At 32.4% G+C, this 16,347-nt stretch overlaps 1 protein-coding gene across 1 annotated transcript; it reads right to left on the reverse strand.

The window, feature by feature from the left end:
- Nucleotides 1-2,844: 2,844 nt before the first annotated feature.
- Nucleotides 2,845-4,532, reverse strand: LOC112092397 (cannabidiolic acid synthase-like). Its single transcript, XM_024168490.1, has one exon. The coding sequence runs from the start codon at nucleotides 4,530-4,532 to the stop codon at nucleotides 2,889-2,891; it is 1,644 nt and encodes a 547-aa protein (XP_024024258.1). The 3' UTR covers nucleotides 2,845-2,888.
- Nucleotides 4,533-16,347: the final 11,815 nt, after the last annotated feature.

The raw sequence follows: 16,347 nt of genomic DNA on the forward strand, positions 1-16,347 counted from the left end.
GTAAGATTTCGGATTTTTCATGAGAATTCTATGATTTCTTCATTTGGATGAATAGTAACCCATCTCGGAAAACTTCCGTTAAAGTAAAAATCGAAACCGAGGTTTTGTAGAGCATTGTAATAGGAGTTCAATGATGTAAGTATTAAAACGATTGAACGAAGTTTTGGTGGATTTTCATTGAAAATCCGTGAGCCTAGATTAAGAAAGAACATGTGTTTTTGTTCAATTTCATGTTGGAATCTGTGTTCAGGAATGTGAATCTTGACTCCAGGTACCGAAATCGGAAGTAGAACGAGTTATTGAAAACTCGGGAAACGAGAAAAATAAGGCGAAACACCGCCGAAATTTTCTAAAAATTAGTTAGTAAGCAATGAGTTAGTAATTTGATTCTAGAGAATGAATAACAGTTTTAAAGCTCAGAAATGAGCAGATTAAGATTCAGAAACCGAGATACACAAATATGTGTAATCTGCCTCTTGAACTAGGATTCGGCCTAGAGGGGAAAGAGGTTCAGAAATGAGTTTGAAATTAGATTTAAGAATCTAAGTATGAAGAATTGTGATTTAGAATAGGAAATTTATACCTATTTCCATGAAACAGGTTTTGGCACGAGAGCCGAGACAACAAGAAAGAACTTCCAGCAAGCGGGAATCCTAGCGGATTATTAGTAAGTGTAGACATATATGTTTGTCTGTACTCGAGTAAACTGTAGTTAGACTTAGAATTATGAATTTGCCTGAATTCCTAAGTTGATGTGATTTTAAGTGTTTGGAGGGCTTAGTGCCCTAGATTGTAGAAGGGCGACCTATGGTTCCCCTAATGCTCAGTTTAAGGTATGCATAAAGTATATTGTATTTTCATGTTAGTAGATGCATGTAGAGAAAACGTTGCATATCATTTAGTAAAGTTTTTAACACTTTGAAATGAAAACTCAAAGTTCAGTAATGTAAAGAGACTGACGGGTCGTCGGCCTCCCAATGGAAGAAATCTCAAAGAGTAGAGATTCTGACTAGACCAGTCAGTAAGCAGGGGCCCAGGCCCACAGTAACAAGACAGTAAGCAAGGGCCCAGGCCCACAGTAACAAGAACAGTAGGCAGGGGCCCAGGCCCACAGTAGTAAGAACAGAAAGACATAAAGCAGTTTAAAGCATGTTTCACACGAGCATATTTGCATCATAACTCTTAATGTAAATTTTGCTAGTTTATGATGTGTACATGTTTATACTTGCTGAGCGTTAGCTCATCAGTTTACTCGTGTGCAGGTAACAAAGGTAAGCAGCCAGCCATATAGTGGTTTTGCTTGATGGACCGGCGGAGGCAAGGATGGTGGAAATGTCATGGGTACACGGGAGTGGTCTCTACTACACTCGCTTAGAAATTAAATTCCGCTACAGAGTAATGTAATATAGAACCAAGTTTATATGTTTTAGTTTTAAGAAAAAAGATGTTACGGTCATTGTCTTAGTAAAGAACAATAGACTGTAATGAGTTAAGATAAGTTTCGGGGACTTGTTCCATATCCGATTTCTTAAAGTATTAGCAAGAAGAAATTGTTGTATAACAAAAGAACATGCTACGAACATGTTAAGAACCCGAGGGTTAAAGAAAAAAAAATTTACTCGTATAAAAATATAAATTAAAGAGACGATAGTCTAATAACAAGTAATAGATTAGACTATAACTTAGTCTATTAGTAGTAGTTTAAGGGAATGGCGACCGCGCCGCCAGGGCGCGAGTCTTCACAGTATGTCTTCGGTCATGATGCCCAAGAGCCATGAAACAAGTAATCCATCATTGTGGAGCCATTGTATGTATTCTGAATTTGAAACTTTCTTTCCATCGTCTCTGATGATTTCTTTGGCTGGTGCATCATTTGTAAGATGGTGGGCTATCCCAAGACTTTTAATCAAGGGCAAGACCTGTGATTTCCAAACAAGAAAGTTAGAGGAACTTAATTTTACAGAAATAAGACTAGCACATTGATGGAAGATTTGTATTGTGACTTTGGGTTCAGCATGGGAATTGATCTCAGAAGTAAGGGTCGCCATTGGCTCTGATACCATAAAGATTTTTATTGTAAAGGGAATATAGAGAAGGAATGAGAAAAAGCAGTGAATAGAAAAATGAATTTATTCACTCTTTTTCATTGTCCAGCAAGATGTATGGACATGTCTATTTATACAATAAAGGGCAACGGTAATATGCTAAATAACTCATAGAAAATGATTTTTATTTAATAGGTAATCTTTTTGAAATGGCATAACAAATTGCCATATTTATTTTCAACGGCTTTGCACATATCATGGGATTTTTTATCCGTTTGGAGTAGTAATCTTGTTGCTCCTTTTTCATATCCATTAGTGCTAGAATCTTCATTATTTTTGGCAAGTGAGTCATCATTGACTTTATCACACACCACCTGCATATTCTCGCTGGCAAATAGTCTACACTAACTTCTACGATTCATGGTGTGTTTGGTCGACCATCTGTTGCTAGCACTCATTAACATTATAATAAGAACTAACTTATCATAACTCCAAAAAACAAAAAAAAATGAAATGAATTGGAATCGCACGCTTTAAGGGCAAAATGATAATAACACGACCTTAAATTGAAAAGGAAACGTAAAGGCTAGGGGATATGGTTTAATATTAGTCAATTCGTCTGAATACTTCACATGAAAATGATGATAATGCGCATGTCTACCCTCTTCTCAATCAATATATATTGCGTATTTCATAAATTTTTAACATATATATATATGATGGTTGCTAAAAAGACCTTTATTTAAAAGGAATCTAATAAGAAAGCTACTGAAAAGTTTTAATTTAACATCATGGGTCCATAACAACATATTTAATGCATAACAAGAGGTGGGTACAACATGTTTAATGCATGACAAGAGGTGGGATACTTTGTTCGTTCCGAAAGAAATTAGTAGGATCAACTATAGTCTTTACATGAATCAGCCTATTAAAATTATTCTTGAAGTACTTAGTACCCCAAATAGTTGATTTTGTAATATTGACACAGCTACTTATGGTGTCACCCTTGTTGTCATTCATCCCAATATCAAGGTCCCTAAAGTTGAGATACACAGTCCTTGGATTTTTCGATACATAAGGAGTCATGTAATTGTAAAGCCTTCTAATCCAACTCATATGCTTTCTAGACGCTGTAATATTCCCTTCTTCTTGCCATTGCACAAAGTAAAGGAATTTGTAGAGGTTTCCGGTTCGGTGTGGGAATGGGATTGTGGATTCTGAAATCTCATTCATTTTCCCTCCATAAGGATATAGAGTGATCGTAGATCTTCCTAGCTCTTCTTCGTACAACCTTCCTAGCATTCCTTCCAGCACGTCATCTGGAATTGCCTTTTTCACATAGTCTGATTTCGTTTTATAAGACAATAAATCAAAATTAGGTGTCCTATCAAGTAGAACATCCAATGATTCTCCATTTATGAATCCATTGAAATAGAGAAAGGATTCAACCCATCTCATTTGGATACAATCTCGTCTTATCAAACCCAACTCAGGAAACTCTTTCTCCATTAACTGAAGGAGCCTATTGATACCACCGTGGTACGTGGCGCGGACGGAAGCTTCTAGCAAAATTTTCTTATTCCCTTTTTTATCAATAGAACTCGTAGTTTGGAAGGTGATAAATATTGTTAGATCCTCATCAACTTTGTCTGCACGACGTTGCCATTGATGAACAAACTTTTTTGTTGCGTTATCTTCCATGTTCCGCCTAACATTAAACAGAGTCACTATCGATGGCACAGAAACTAGTCGAAGTTTCCATGCAGTAACAATTCCAAAGCTTGCTGGTCCACCACCACGTATGGCCCAAAACATATCTTCTCCCATGGATTCCCTATCAAGAATTCTTCCTTGTGCATCAATTAATTCTGCGTCAAGAATGTTATCAGCTGCCAGGCCATATTTTCTCGTCAAATAGCCGTACCCTCCTCCACCTATTTGTCCACCAACACCTACAGTGTGGCAGTCTCCTGCTGGGAAGCCGAGATTTCTACTTTTCTCAGCAATCCTAGAGTAAAGTTCACCAATCATAGCTCCAGCTTGAACCCATGCGGATTTGCTCTCCACGTCTACACTAACAAAACGAAGATTTATCAAGTCAATTACGACAAACGAGACATGGGACACATAAGAAAGGCCCTCATTATCATGGCCACCACTTCGTGTTCTGATTTCAATAGCATGTTTCTTGGAGCAGTAAACAGTGGCCTGAATATGGGAGACAGTAAAAGGTGTGACGATGGCAAATGGTTTTGGGGTTGAAAGAGAAACAAAACGATGATTCCGTATAGATGAGTTCAGTACGTAGAAATACGATGGGTCATTTGGTGTGTAGATAATGGATTCAGAAGTGGAGGTAGAGTTGGCTATCTGAGAGACCAAGCACTGAAGAAAGTCCTCATGAGTGTGATCAGCTGAAGCTGAAAATACAATGGTACAAAGAAAGATGATAAATTTGGCAAACGATGAAAAGAATGCTAAGTACATTTTTATCGGATTGTTTCGGCACAATATGAGTGTAAAATGATATTATTTACCTCTTTTATAGCTAAGAAAGTCTATCTTGTTAATTTTTAAATTATACACGCGCTACTCATGTATGGAGTAATAAATGATCCACTTGAATCATGCTTAAAAATTAAAAATACTAAAGATAACAAACGGTGATTGAATATACAAAAAAATAAAAAATAAAAAAAAAATCCTATCAATATATATGGATGAATTTTTAATGCTTACATCTGCATTGATGGTGACGCATTAAATATAATAATTTGATGATATAACGTGAAAATAATCTAATTTTCTTAATTGCAATTAATTTTTTGGTCAACTATACAATCATAAGATCAATATCTTAGACAAAAATAACGATATTCATCGATAAATAAATATACTCAATTTATACTGTTATATATATATATAAATATATATATATATATAGCAGTATCAAGGTAACTAATATTTAATCAATTTGTTGCATATGGTGTCGAACGCGCATAAATATTATATCTAGAGAAAATTGCTGAACTCATCCTTATAGTGTATGAATTTAGACCTCTTAACTAATATAGTTATTTAATTAAAAATTAATGGGATAATATTTGTAAGCCAAATGATACTATTTAAAGAGATATTTGTCTTTTTTCTCCTAACATCTAATATTCTAATTCATAATTGATTAAGTTACGCAATAGAGTTAGATCATTTGTACTATTACTTAATATACGAGTATTTGACCATGAAAAATTGACTATAACATAACATATGAGTTTTTGACCCCCCAAAAAAAAAAGAAAAAAGAAAAAAAAAACTGTTGGTTTATAAGAATTGCTATCATTTTAAAATTCTCAACGTATAAAAAATGTTACTGTTTTTGTTTTACTTTGAATGAGTCTTGTTTTAATTATTTATTTGAGAAGAGTTAGACCTTTTCTTTTGATAATTAAACAAAAACATTCTATAAGGCCTCAAAGGACCGACCTTTTCTTTTGATAATTAAACATTCTATAAGGTCTTAAATGACCGACGAGACTACCCCTTTATTTGCTGATTCAAATTGAGAATTTGAGTTGAAAAATAAATTATATGGGGAGAAAAATAATGTAATACAAAAAGTTAAATTTAAATTTTTGTGAGAGAAAATATTGTAACAAAAATTTAAGTTATGATTCGAGCTTGCAAACGATAACTCTTATTCTGCTAAGTATGACTCGGTCTATGGCCGCCCCTGGCTAATGGTATTTAATTTTTTTGGTTGGCACAAGACACAGTTTCAGCAGTTGTGGCCTAATATATCACGAATGACATTTGGATCTAGTTGATTATGGGTCGAATCAACCTAACACTGCATGATTAGCATTTCTATTTGAAAGCTTAAAATTTGTAACAAAAAGTAGGATTTAAAGTAGCACTGCGCATAATAATACATAAAAGGAGAAAAGCTTCAAATTTACTATATTTATATCTTTATGTTGGTTTATAGCAATTTCTATCATTTTAAAATTCTAAACATACAATGGAACGTTATTATTTTTGTTTTACATTGAATGGGTCATTTTTTTTTATTTGGAAAGAGTTAGGCTTTTTTTAATAATTAAAGAAAAATATTTTGAAAGGCCTCCAAGGCCGGACTGAACCACTTAAAATTCTTCTTGGGCTAAGTATGACTCAACCTATGGGCCCTATGCTAATTGTTTTTAATTTTTCGGAAAGGGCAATTTTCAAATATACCTTGAAGTGGAGCCATTTTATTTCTATTCTTTAACATTTTATCATATATTTTTACTTTTAGATTAGAATTAATCAAATGGTAGTTTTTTAAAGGATATATTTTTAGTGAGTCAGGTATTAAAATAAATAGAATCTATAATTTTCTCTTTAGGATTGTACTATATAACATTTTTTCGTAGTAAATAACATAACGATTTTGAGTAGTTAGAAATGACAGATTTTAAAATATTTTAACTTGTTTTTCCCATTTTACCCTTGTTTCAATGAAATCCTAAAAAAACTCCCAAAGGAATCTCTCTCTTCATGCCCCACTACCCATTTTACTCTTGTTTCAATGAAATCCTAAAAGAACTCCCAAAGGAATCTCTCTCTTCATGCATCACTTTCTGTTCTCCCTCTCTCACGTAAATAAATCATTTACCACGTAAATGAGTCATTTACCAGCTAAATTAGTCATTTATCAAAAAACTAAAGTGTACGATCAATGAATCATTTACCACGTAAATGAGTCACTTAAGACGAAAAGTTTGCATAATTACTAGATTTATGCCTAAATATCTTGGGCATTTTGTATATAATTTAGTTGGTAATCGAATGCCATAAAATTTGTATTATTTTATTTGATTTTATATGGCATATTTAATTGTGATAATTCGACAATGGTGAATGTTTATGTACTCGTCTATAGTGAGTTTAAACATGTCAAAGTGTCTGGGTTGTTCTGTTATAGAGCTCTCCCATAAAATTTTACATTTCCTCTTGAGAGAGGCTTTTAGACACACAACAGTCCTTACATGGATGCACGCGAGGTAATAGAAAATATTTTATTTAAATAGTTGTTTATTTTAATGATTTTTCATATATTTCTGAGTAGTTCTAATTCTCACTAGTTTCTGACCTAAAATTTTGGGGCAAATTTATTGTTCCTTATTATATGGTCATATTTTATTAATTCTCCCAATTAATTTGATATTCGGATAAATGAAATTTAGACATATAATTATGCATTTTTTATTCAAATTTTGAAATGCCCATTTTGTGTTTAATATTTTAATACCTAATTATTGTTTGTAGATGCATACATAGTCTCTTTTGTGTTGAAGTGAGAATGAAAGTTTTCTTAGAAGCTCACGTGCTATTATAAAGCTTGAGCTATAAGTTTATCCATTCATTATTTATTATTGTTATCGTTATTATTTGATATCTTGTTTTATGCAAGTGTTATGTTTTTTGATTATGTTATCTTAGTAATAGAAAAATAGAAATATTTATTTGTGGATTAGCATAATCACTAACTCACATACCATTATCAACCAATAAATTGTGGGATTGTAAGGATAAACTTAATTTGTTGATTATGTTGTGAAAGTCCATACGGGCAATAGATTCATCCTGCTAATAGTTTTATTACTTGGTAGGATAGTTGAATCTAATTCGAAGCGTAAGCTTGTGATCTTTGTCCATGTTCTAACTATTCGTTTATTATTTAAGATTTTGTGTTATATGAGTATTTATTGTTATTGATTATGCAATTAAAGTGGGGGAATATTAGAAACGGTTATGTATGGACTTGCACAATCACTAAACTCATATTGTGGTCAAATAATAAGTTTGGAGTTTATGGATAAAATTATGTATTTACTATATTGCTATGATCCATACGGATAATTAAGTTGTCCTGTTGATAATTAAGTGTTTGGTAGGATGCTTAGACTTAAAAGAAAATTTGTTGAATGTCATGAACCGTACAATATTTACTACTCTGTCGGTGGTGGATTGATGCATTTAGTTGTGATATTTAATGAATTGTCCTTACTTGCAAAAGAGTTCTATTCTTGCTCAAAGAACTCTAGCAAGCAAATATCATATCTGGTTTAAGATCATTGGTAAGGATAAGTAAAGGACAAATTGCATGATCTTGTTTTACATGCTTATTGTTGGTTGCCCTTTTTGTTTTCTTTAGCCTTGAGTAATTCTCATGTCTCTGCTATCTTGATGCTAAATGGGACAAATTATTGTGTATTGAAATGTATCTATCATATGGAATTCATTATTGGTGAAATTGACATAGTCTTGAGAGTCGATATGTTTCCTAGCTACATTAGTGTTTTGAGAAACTCTGTGACGAGTGGAAGTGTTTGGAAAACATTGAGGTGGTAGCTCTTCAATTTTGGAGGAGACATTCACTGAAATTAGCTATATGGGGAACATTGTTGATAGATGCAAATGTATAAAGTTAGTGGGAGCATTTGCGTATTTTTGTTTTTTTATGTTCGTGACAACTTGTTCACGCCTAATGATTTTGACCTGTTAGTTTAGATGAATAGCATGGTGCCTAGTCACTTTGGTATGAGCATCTTGAAAAAGCCTCTTATGTTCTAGGCATGCAGGTTCTCCGTAACAAGGTTAAGTTCTTGTTTTGAATAGGTTCAATATGTATTCTTGTTCTCGTAGTAAGCAATGTTTGTTAAGGTGATGAACTCTCAAAGGTATAATGTCCTTATGGCATATAAGAGGGATTAAACATAATTGTCCCTTATGCTTTTGGGTTTAGCAGCCTTATGTATACTCAAGTATGCACATATCCTATTGTTGTATTTATTGTTGACGTGCAGATTCAGTACTTGGGTGATTGTTGTTATTATTACTGAATTGACTGGGAATGAAGTACCACATAGATTGATATTAGGAAATAACACACTTGTTTTAGTTGGATCTTATGATGTTGATTATGCAAGCTGCATAGATGATAAAAAGAGGAGCTACTTTGTTGAAAAAGTGTCAAATAGACATTTGTAGCATCCTCGATCATAGATGCAGAGTATGTGGCACCTTGTTTTAGCATTAAGAGTAGTTGACTTCATTTCTGGACTGGTTGAAATTATGTTGTGAAGGTTCCACAATAGTGTATTTCTCTTAGAACACTAAAGCATTTTTCGCTCAAGTGTATTAATATTGTGTTCTATTTTCTAAAAGAGAAAGATGTAAAATGCCTCGTTGTCATTGAAAGCACAACTATAAACAACATGTTAGCAGATCCACTAAAGGCATACCTAACAGGTGTTTTAAGAGCACACATCCTTCTCGGGACTACAAGGAGCCCATAGTTGTGTTCACAAAAAATTCGTAAGTGCACAAAATTGTAGACAAGTAATAAAGTAGTGAGTATAGAGTGTCGATCCCACTCGCATTGTATTAATTTCAATCAAGTACTAAAATTGGTCAACTCTAAAATTATTTGAACAGCCGAAAATAAAATAGAAAAAAAATATAATAATAAAACAAGATATAAATAAAAACTCAAATAAATAAAAGACTCAAACGGCTAAAAGATTAGTGCTTATGATTTCACCAAAACTAATCTAATTTAATTCATACTAACATTGCCTATTGCAATTGTTGAAGGACAAGCAACTCTTACCTATTCAATTCTCCCTCTCGAGATACACTAAAAATACCCCAATATATCAAACACCATATCTCTATGTGCATTTAAATATATCAGAATTCATTAAGATCTATGGTTCTTTAAAATATTCACGCAAGTCTCGTTGCCATATTGTAACACCTTGTTAAATTAACAGATAAATTAATTTAACTCAGTTATTAGTATTAATTAATTTTAAAATTAGTGTTTTAATTTCAGTTACAATTATTTCATTACAAACTTTTCGCGAATTGAAATTTATATTCAGAATAATAGTTTGACCCCTCAACCTTTGAACTATTACATTTTGATTCCAACTATTAGAGAGTGTTTCAAATGAGCCCCTTGTAAATTTTATAGTTTGACCCCTCAACCTTTGAACTATTACATTTTGATTCCAACTATTAGAGAGTGTTTCAAATGAGCCCCTTGTAAATTTTAATGAATATTATTTATTCGGTTACTATTAGAAGTACCAAGAGATAATTTACTTTCTTTAATTTATAATAGTGAAATTGTTTTGAATATGACTTTTTTTAAGAAAATGACCCTCATTAATTTTATTTTACCAAGTATAATACTTAATTGAATTAACAAGTTAATTATTAGGTGAATCAAATTTGAGGGATAATAGAAAAGGCCCAACCTTATTATTTTCCTCTTCTTTCCTTTCTGTTTTTCCTCCTTTCTTTTTTTCATTCTTTTTCCTTCCCCCACGGTTTTTACATGATTGTTTCTCTCTCCCTCTCCCTCCCTCTCCCTCCCTCACCCTCCCTAATGCTCACTCTCTCTCGTCTCTCTCTGTCCTTCTCTCTTTTTATTTCTCTCAACAAATGTCTCAATCAAGGTGATAAAGATAGGGCCTTTTTTTTTCAATTTCTCTTAGGTAATCCGAACCTAAGGAGATTCTGTGGAAGTTTTGTGATTTTCTTCAACATTTGAAGAAGTGAGTTAGGAGTTTTTCTCCCTTGTTCCTTTAAATCCAAAAATTGGTTGCTTTGTGGCTTAATTTCTTGGGTTTCATGTTAAATCATTTTCTCGTTGAAATTATAAACCTTGAGGTTTCCCCTTCTTAAAGCTAAGTCAAAGTTTACTTAGAGACATGTAAATCTGAATTTTCTTTGAGAGGTTTATGTGTTATTCTGAAATTTCAGTTCTAAACTTGGATTTTCATATTTAACTCCTTGGAATTGGTTGCATGTTTTTAACATTTTAATCTTAGGCTCATAAAGGAAGGTTGTAATGCAAAATAGGTTTTCCTCGCTTGTTTAGCCAAAGGACTGAGATTATGAAGCGTGGTGTTAAGCTTTTGTATAGAAATCTTGTATTTTTAAGTGTGACATTGACACTTGTTTGTGTTATGTAGATTTTGGTTATGTTCGTAGCATTTTTTAAGTTTAATGAGTAAGGATGAATCTTGGTGCTAATAGTATGGTGTTAGGACCAAAAATCATCACAATATTGATGTGTAAAGATAAGAGTTTGGGCTGGACAGAAATGAAGAATTTTATATGTCGAGGCTATGTGCATAATTGTAAGATTAGAGGACCACGTAAGTAGCTGTCAAAGAAGAACTGAAAACTATTATTTCTCACGTGAATTCTGGTTTTGATGATGTATATCCATAAAATTGACATCCTAAGGTTCACATAGCTGCAAGAATCACCTTCAATGGATAACCGTAGCTCAAGTTATGCATTTTTAAAGTTAAGTATGTTTTCTAGAAATTATGCAGAAAAATCAGCAAGTTACGATCTGGTGTAACATATTTTTGGAGACTTTAACGGACGTAAAACTAAGCTTATGATGGCTCTTTAGAAAGATCTAGATGTGTATTTTGATTACGCATTGATTTTATAATTTTTGATTTTATGTAGACTATTTTATGATTATTCTCGCAACAGTCGCTAAAACTATCTTTCCTAAGAATTGATAAAATAAAAAACTGAGATCTCTATCTTTTGTTATAAGATTCCTGCACCTAAACCACATTTATTACCATTTAGAACAAGTCATTAATGACATGTGAGAGTTAAAATCACCTCATTTGGAGTCTTGTAGCCTAAATTGTGGGCGTTGGAAGTTCCATGTAGAAACTTCTCAAAAGCTATTAAAATCAGAAAACCAGAATTTTAATTTCTTGAGAATTCTTTTTTAGGTACTTAGAAAGCTCAAATTAAGGCATCCAATAGCTCGTTGAAAAATATTTGATGAATTTTCCCGTCAGTGTCGACGAATCTATCAATTTACAATTTTCAGGGGGAATATGATTTGAGTTAGAAGTTGATTTATGGCTGAATGATTTATGGTTTATAATCTTGGAGGTTATATTAACATTAAATATGAGCTTCTTAATGAAATATGGGAAAAGTGTTAAAAGATGATAAATTAACACTTAACATACATGGTGGAGACTTGATGGACTTTCTTGGAATATTACACTTTTACATTGTTGGTTATGCATACATGAATACCTTGCAGATAATTGAATTTAGCATGTTCATTTCCTGAGTTTGATCTTGTTTAAGCATGAGATTGCATATCTCTTTCTTTTGGAACATATTTCATGAATTTTCACTTCTCGGTGTAAGAGTTGATTTCACTGACGTTGAGACTTTAGAAAGGATTTTGAAAAGTATATGTAAATCTACATATACATAGCGATTATATATATTGAAAACCTTCCCGAAAACTTGAGTTTCGCAAATCATGGTTTTTAAAAGTGAATTTAAAAAAAAAATAGATTGAGTCTCGAATTGAGATAATTAAAGCATGATATATATGTGAGTTTTTGAACGCTATCTAATGAGCATTTTAGATGATTGATTTAGCATGATGGCCACAGAGATCGGGATATAAATATCATATCCTTGAAAGCAGGTCTTGAAACCTGTACGGGCCACTCTACAGCGTGGGTGGTGATTTGGCTTTGCACTAAACTAAGGGTGACAACTCGTGTTAGTGGGCCATGTTCGTGTCAACCTGTTTATTAATCGTGTAAGAAAATATCAACCTAAACACGACCTGTTTATTAAATGTGTCAAAATGGTCAACCTAAACACGACCCATTTATTAATCGTGTCAACCCGCATAACCCGCTTAAATAAATATATTGAATAAATGACTAATATAATAATGACTTATTTAACATGGTCAAAATATGTTTAACATGTTTATTAGTCAACTTATCCTTTTCTTTAAGAAAAATAAATAAATTTTACCTATAAATATTAAATTCACCTTATTTGTATTTAATGTCATATAAACTTTCATGTTATATCACATATCATTAGATTGCAGATGACACATATAGTTAATCGTGTCAATTGGTGTCACTTCGTGTTAGGAGGTCAACTTTAACCCAACTCATTTATTAATCGTGTTAATCGTGCTAACCCAATTATGACCCAAACCTATTTATAGTAAACCCAAACCCACTAACTTCGTGTGAGTTTCGAGTTGTGTCGTCATGTTACTATCCAGATTGTCAGCCCTACACTAAACTACGTATTGGTATTTTAAAAGAGTATTTCAAACTACCGGTGTATGATTTATTCTTTATTTTTTGCCTATTTATTTGCATATCCAAGTGTCTAATAAAATTACAAAATACCTAGTATTTTGTAGACTATTTAGATACCGGATCCCACCAGTTTTGAAAAGGATTTGAAATTGACATAGTATTTTGAAAGAGTTTTCAAATACTTGATTAACCGCTTCACTCTGCATTTGACTACATAAGTTGTGACGATCATTTTTCACATACTCTTATATCCTGCATTTGAGCTATACATTGAACTTTTGTTTTTGATGTTTCAGCCACTTTGATCATTTCACTTCACTTGTTTTATTGTCATCATACCTATTTTTTCCTCTCTTGGGCATTTTACTCACCCATGTTTTAAATGTTTTTCGTCCTTCTACGGTTAGAAATTCGATTTACATGGTAAGTCGACGACAATAGACTGAAGGCTCGAGGTTCGAGATGATTTGCTCTATTTTAATTTCACAGTTTTTAATTCTGAGTTGTACTATGCATTGTGTATGTAAATTGTAATGGTCGGTATTGTCCCAGAGTTGTATTATTTTGAGAAAAATTATAAATTTATGGGTTGTTTTAGTATTATTTGTAAAAGAATGACTCCAGAGCAATATATTTTAGTATTTATTTTTATGTATTTATTGTTGAAAAAAACGGCATCGATTATGCAACAAAATTTTAAAATTTTTATTCAATGCCAAAGTCAACCAAGAACATGTTCATGATGCTATATAACTTAAATACTAAAGATCTAAATAATATCTTTAGAGATTATGAAAACATCACGTCTGGCAGATCAAAGCCTTCTAAATAGCAACCAGAAGAACCTCAACCAACTGGCCTTGTTTACTATTCTCATTTTCACGATCAGAGTGCGAGTCGGCACATGTCGTTCAATCTCCCATTGGTATTCTTGAACTTCTTCCAACCACAACAGAGCGAAAGGAAAAAGCGTTTTTGAGATTTAAACCATTTTTCCTCTCAGGAACTTTTACCAATAGTCCCAAAAAAGTCTTTAAGTGATCTAATGAATAATGAGACTTGTTGGGATATTTATTGAGTTTAGGAAGTCACATTCCCCTAATAATTACGTTTTCTAAAGTTAAATTCACGTACAGAGTTAGTTTTGCCACGTTTGCGCGTTAGCACAGGTCGATCGGTCCCAATAGTTTATAAACCTACCGATCGACCGGTCACTGTTTCGTAAAACTTATTTCTTAAGCAATTTATTACGGAAAACTTGCATAGAGCCTCAGTTTTGATTCAAATAACCTAATATGGAAGGTACCTGATCAAAAGTGTCCTATAATAGTCTTCTCATATTAAATAAAACTAAAAATAATAATTCAACCAATTTATCTAGAACTAATTTATCAATTAATTCGCTCGATAAATTACTCATGAATTAATAACTGATCTCACATTAACTTTGAACCTTTAGAGGAAATAACACAAGTTACCAATATGTAGGAAATACGTTGTATCCTATCAGGAAAGTATATGAGCTAGCAAATGGACCTGATGGACATATATAGATTAAGCTCCTATAATCACGACAACACTTGTTAACCTACAAGTTCATCACATGATTATAAACTCTAGCGCTACTCCACTAAAAGCCTAGAGTTGCACTCTCGATCCATATAGTATATTTACAAACCTCTGAATAGTTATCGTCCACGACTCATTATAGTAGTGTATCATCCCCATAGGATATCCATAATCGACTTAAGGCCAAGTTCCGTTTTACCTTCCCGATTATATTTATCTTATGTTCCATTACCACTCCATCAAAACAACTATTATTCATACCAATACAAATAGTAAACCATTAGATAACACAAAATAGTTTAATGGCTGAGCACTTGTAGTTTCTAATTCACGGATAATGCCATAAGAAGATATCATTGACTCTTTATAGGGGCCATGGATTCCCTATCTATGAATAATAAATTTACGCACACAAGAGTCATACCCCCAACGAACTGGTAAGTATATCTTTACATAATATCAGGATGTCTCCCTTTGGTACATCAAAAGATACAAGTCAAGCATACGAGCTCATTATTCTTCTCAGGATTAAGATGACCACATATAATTCGTCAAAAGTGAATTATTTTATTCAAACGGAATTATGAATTAAAACAATTCAACTTTAATCCGATCCAATATAGATTCCACCACTAGGAACTATATCAATGTCTTTACTCATGGAGTCCCACCTTCGACAACTAAATCAAGCCGTCTCTGTTAGAAAGTAGACAACATAACAATCTTAACATGAATAAAGTGCTCAACTTTATTCTCTCGATTACGGATCATATTCTTTAGACTATCATCTTTCGATTCCTGTCTTCTGCATGTTCTTCTTATTACATGCACGATCTAAAGACTTAGAACGACAGTCTCAAGCTTCCAATTTATTTTTTATACATTCAACTAATATGAACGTAAAAAGGACAATACATAGATATATGAAATAAATAAATCATTATTAATAGTCAAAATATCTCAAAAGCATTGTTACATTTATTCCTAAGGACATAAGTGCTAACATTTATTTTCTTATTTTTTTATTAATCCCAATTAATTAAATTTAAATTTTGAATTAAACCTCAATCACCATGGCTTCCTTTTTGAGTCGTGACACATATCTCTATTCACGAGAAACCTACAATGTTTATCACAAGAAGCTATTACTACAAATTACCTCGTTCTCATTATAGGTCTCCTAATCAATTTAATAGGTGATCAAGCAATCAAAAGCATTAGGAACACTAATAAACACAACATAAAATCAACTCTTAGAGAATAAATCTTTAAAGCAAAATAAAATAAAATAAAATTAAAATAAAATTGGTAATCTCATAATCCATAAGAAAATTAAATAAATAAATAAAGGGCTACAACATCTCAAATCATGAAAATATAAAGATAGAAAAATTAGAAAGATAAACTCATCCGGAAGCGTTACAATTCTCTAAGCTTGACTCGACAATCTTTAATTTCACACTCTTTATCATCAAAAATAATTTCTCCATTTGAAAATAAAAATACTAAAAACGTAAAAATAAAAATCCTAAAAACGTAAAAATAAGAAT

This window comes from Morus notabilis, unplaced genomic scaffold (assembly GCF_000414095.1).
Source record: "Morus notabilis unplaced genomic scaffold, ASM41409v2 Scaffold436, whole genome shotgun sequence".
Lineage (NCBI taxonomy): Eukaryota > Viridiplantae > Streptophyta > Magnoliopsida > Rosales > Moraceae > Morus > Morus notabilis.